Below are 4521 nucleotides of genomic sequence, written 5' to 3'. Positions count from 1 at the left end.
TAGGTTATTAGGAGAAAGATAAGGGCTATCTGTTGCCGGTTCAAACATAATTTTCTGACTTCAGGATCAGAAGTTATTAAGGAATAACTGAGTGCTATTTCCTTTTTTCAGGCGCTTTCAACTACACGACTTAAGTTTGTAAATTTTTGAAAAACGATAGCGTCTGAACGCAGGAAGCTAGAGTTCAAGCGTTTCTAGATTTGGATAGAGGAGGTTAAACTCCATATTCCTATTCTTGTTTGGAAATTTTTGGACAACTAGAAGGGGGTGAAAAAAATCTTCAAACCCAATTTTCGTAACTTTGTCAAGTGTGATACGGATCACACTTGACCGTTTTTTCGAAAAAAAAAAATCTGTGGCCGCCTCCTCCATAGTTATGGAGGGGGTAAATCCGGATCCGGGTGGGAATAAAGGAGGGGAACGTAGGGAGCTGAGAAACAGGGGGGATAAAGGGAGTTCTGGGGAAATGGGGACCAATATGGTGTCCCAAAGGGACGTGATGCCAGAAATGAGCAATGATTTGGACGATTCTGGGAGGGGGTACATTGGCGGGGGGGATGTCTCCCCAACCCCTACTTTGGGGAGATTGTGGGCGGATGTCGATGAGGAAGTAAACCTCTCGGAGATGTCTCCTGACGATGGAGACAATCTCAAGGAGGCTGATAGGGAGGGTTCAGGAAGTGGTGCGAAGACCTTGAACCGGAAAGGAAAAGGGGAAAAAAGGGTAAGAGCCCGCTCAGTCAGCGAGGAAGAGGCCCCGGAACGCAAACTGGGCACTTCCCACCGTGGCCGTGGCAAAGGTCATTATACTGGGCTTGGCGCCGCTAGAGCCAAACTGCAGCAGGCGCAACAGGAAGAATATGAGACAGATGCTGATATGGATACCAACCATAGTCCCAAACCAAGACGGAGCACGGGCAGGCGGTCGCGTAGCCCAGTATGCATGAATTTAACACGAGATGTGTTCGATACTCCTGGTGATCGCATCAAGGCCTATGCCCAGGATATTATGAAGGATGCCGGTAAGAGCAAGAATCTCAAGGGTGCGATATGGGGCAGTATTAACTCTGCGTGCAAAGAGTTAATGGATATTGCAGACGCACTTGGGGAGTCAGATGTTGTCCGCTCCCTTAAAGCAGACAACCAAAGGATGCGGAAGGAGTTGGAACATCTCCGACTCGAAACGAAGGCACTGCGCACGGCTTTTTCGGAGCGCAATCTGACGAAGGAACCAACGGTGGGGAGGAATGACGATATGTCCGCCCTCCTTCAAGATATGGGCACTCTCATGGACACTCGTCTAGGGGAATTCAAGCGCGAAATCTTCGTGTCTTTGGGAGAGATGGTCAATGCCCGCCTCGAGAGGGTGGAGGGACGCCTACCACCAGAGCCCATCCTCCGGCCGCCGCTGGCTTCCGACAGGAGGGTGCTCCTAGACCTGGAAGTGACGGGACACCAAGATTTTGAGCCTAGCGCCCCAAGGCCGAAAAAGAGAAATAAGGGGGCATCTCAGTCGGTCTCCCAAATGGCGTCTAGTCAAACATCAGGGGGGGCGTCCAGAGTGGCTGAATTGACCCAGCTGCTGCCGTCTCCAGTTGGGCAGGTCAAAACCAGGCCTGTACCTGCACCAAGGGCCAAAAAATCCCAGGAGGCGGTCCCTGCTGCCAGGGCGCCAAGGGGAGTGGCTCGGCCGAGTGTGCCACCGCCTGCACCCCCACAGGATAGTTGGACTACGGTGGTCAAGAAGAACAAGGGCAAGGGCAAGGGTTCTGCCCCGCCCCAGTCCCAACAGCAGCAGACTCCGACCAGGGGCACAGCCCTGAAAAAGACGACGGCCCCGAAACTAGTGGCCCCAAATATGGCGGCGGTCGTGGTGGCTCTTAAGCCTGAGGCTCAAACTGACTACAGGACGGTCATGGAAAAGGCCACCACGCTAAAACTGGCGGAACTTGGAGTTGATCACCTCAAAGTGCGCAAGTCGGCCACAGGGGCGCGAATCATTGAGGTCCCCGGAGCGCAGAGCAGCCAAGCGGCTGACAACCTGGCAGACCGACTCCGTGATCTAATAGGCGATGTGGCAGATGTATACCGGCCAGTAAAAAAAGCAGAAATTAAGATTTCCGGATTTAACGAATCCGTCACTCCGGAGATCATAAAAAAGGAGGTTGCCGCCAGAGGCAATTGTAAAGAGGAGCAGGTGATGGTTGGCGCAATCAGAATGGCAGCAAATGGGTCCGGCTCAGTCATCATACGCTGCCCACTAACAACGGCTAAAGTGGTCGTCACAGCAGGACGCATTGTGCTCGGATGGTCAGCGGCGCGTGTAGAGGCTCTGGAACAGCTACCTTTACGCTGTTACCGCTGCATGGGGACGGGACATACGAGGCCTCTGTGCCCGTCTCCGGTGGATAGAGGCAACTGGTGCTACAGGTGCAGCAAACCAGGTCACATGAGCAAGGACTGCACTGCGTTGGCCCCCTGGTGCGCTGTATGCCACCACGCGGGACTAAAGGCGGGGCATGTGATGGGCGGGCAAGCTTGCACCCCCCCACCAGTTAGAGGGAAGGAAGCCTGCACTGCTGGCCCTGGTGCTGCTGCCGCGGCCGCTTCCCCGAATGTACCTGAAAATCGGACGGAACAACAACTTATGGATATTTAATGTCACAAATGCAAAATTTAGAAATACTCCAATGCAACGTAAACCACTGCGCTCGTGCACAAGATCTTATGATCCAACACATGGCGGAGTGGGAGGTTGCTGCGACTGTTGTAGCGGAGCCGTACTATGTCCCTGCGCAATCAAACTGGGTAGGCGATAGGGTTGGAAATGTAGCCATAGTGGCACCGGCTATGGGTGGTCTGCCCCTCTCCAGAGTGTCATGTGGCTCTGGATACGTATTGGCCAAACTGGGGGACATTGTGCTAGTTGGTGTTTACTTCTCCCCTAATAGGCCACTGCGGGAGTTCGAGGCCTACCTGGAGAGGCTCGGACGGGCGGTAGCTGGAGCAGCTCCCTCCCCCATAATGGTCCTGGGAGATCTGAACGCCAAATGTGCTGCCTGGGGCTCCCCTAGGACCGATCCCAGAGGAGCGGTACTCCTGGACTGGTTAACTGGACTCGGACTTGAGGTGGTCAACCGGGGCGCAGCCGACACTTGCGTGCGCCGCCAGGGGGGATCAATTGTCGATGTCACTCTGGCCTCCCCAGTGGTGGCAGCACGCATAGCAGACTGGCGAGTCCTAGCAGACACGGAGACCCTCTCTGACCACTTATATATCAGAATGAGGGTCTCCAGAGCCCGGCAATGCCAACAGCCCAGACCGGCGAGAGGAGCGGGGAGCCTGCCGAAATGGAGCCTGGCCTCTCTGGACCGTGAAGCGGCAAGGGAGGCAGCTATGGTAGAAGCTAGGTGGGGGCGGCAACTACCCGAGGATGCCAACGTGGACATTATGGCCCTGGACTTCCGGGCCTCCCTCACGAGGACTTGCGACGCCTCAATGAGAAGAGCGGGGCCACCTCGAAGGAAAAGGGCCACATATTGGTGGTGTCCAGAGGTTGCCGCTCTACGGCTTACCAGCAATGCGGCACGTCGGCAATACACGCGCTGCCGAAGAAGGCGGCACACACAAGAGGAGCTAGACGCGTACTACGTAGCGCTAAGTGAGGCCAAGGGGGCCCTGAGCATCGCCATTGCCAAGGCGAAAGATGCGGCGCACACGGCCTTTTTGGCCTCTCTAGACGAGAACCCATGGGGGCGGCCCTACAAACTTGTAAGGAAAAAGCTCCGCCAGGCCGCTCCTATGGATGCAATGCAAATGGGGCCCCTCCAAAACATATTAGAGGGGCTGTTTCCTCCAGCTCCAGAATTCAACCCGCCTGCAATGGTGGTGCCCCGAGAGGAGGAGCTGATGGAACCGGAGATGGTACCCCTTGTGACGGAAGGTGAAATGGCCTATGTGGCCCATAGATTAAGAGCCTGCAGAAAAGCTCCTGGTCCGGACGGAGTACACGGAAAAATAATCCCTGTAGTGATGGAGTACCTTGGAGACTGCCTCAAATCCATCTTTGACCAGTGCCTAAAGGATGGGCTTTTTCCAAGGTGCTGGAAGGAGGGTAGAGTGTGCCTCCTCCGGAAGGAGACTAGACCGGCGGATTCCCCTTCCGGATGGAGGCCCATTGTGCTGTTGGATGAGTCCGGAAAAATGCTCGAACGCATAGTAGCTTCCCGGATCACCCGGCACCTAAATGAGACGGGGCCAAATCTCTCGGACCGCCAATATGGGTTCCGGAATGGCAGGTCCACAATGGACGCTTTGGGGGCACTTCGTGCCTTTTGTGAGGATGCCCAAAGAAGAGGGGAGGGAGCCATTGCGGTGTCTTTGGACATTGCTAATGCATTCGGTACCCTCCCGTACTCGGTGATTCGGGAGGCACTCAAGTATCACGAGGTGCCCCTATATCTAAGGCGAGTCGTTGACCACTACCTATCGGACAGGGTGGTGGTCTGCGACACTCCTAAC

At 55.1% G+C, this 4521-nt stretch overlaps 1 protein-coding gene across 1 annotated transcript; it reads left to right on the top strand.

Annotated features, from left to right (window-relative positions):
* Positions 1-466: 466 nt before the first annotated feature.
* LOC134798996 (uncharacterized) lies at positions 467-2659 on the top strand. The gene has a single exon (XM_063771422.1). The coding sequence runs from the start codon at positions 467-469 to the stop codon at positions 2657-2659; it is 2193 nt and encodes a 730-aa protein (XP_063627492.1).
* The last annotated feature ends 1862 nt before the right edge of the window (positions 2660-4521 follow it).

This window comes from Cydia splendana, chromosome 17 (assembly GCF_910591565.1).
Source record: "Cydia splendana chromosome 17, ilCydSple1.2, whole genome shotgun sequence".
Taxonomy (NCBI): Eukaryota; Metazoa; Arthropoda; class Insecta; order Lepidoptera; family Tortricidae; genus Cydia; species Cydia splendana.
The sequence above is the reverse complement of the archived record's forward strand: the minus strand, read 5'-3'. Positions and strand labels throughout refer to the sequence as shown.

Coding starts and splice junctions, on each gene's coding strand:
- LOC134798996 (XM_063771422.1), top strand. CDS start 467: ATGGGGACCAATATGGTGTCCCAAAGGGACGTGATGCCAGAAATGAGC.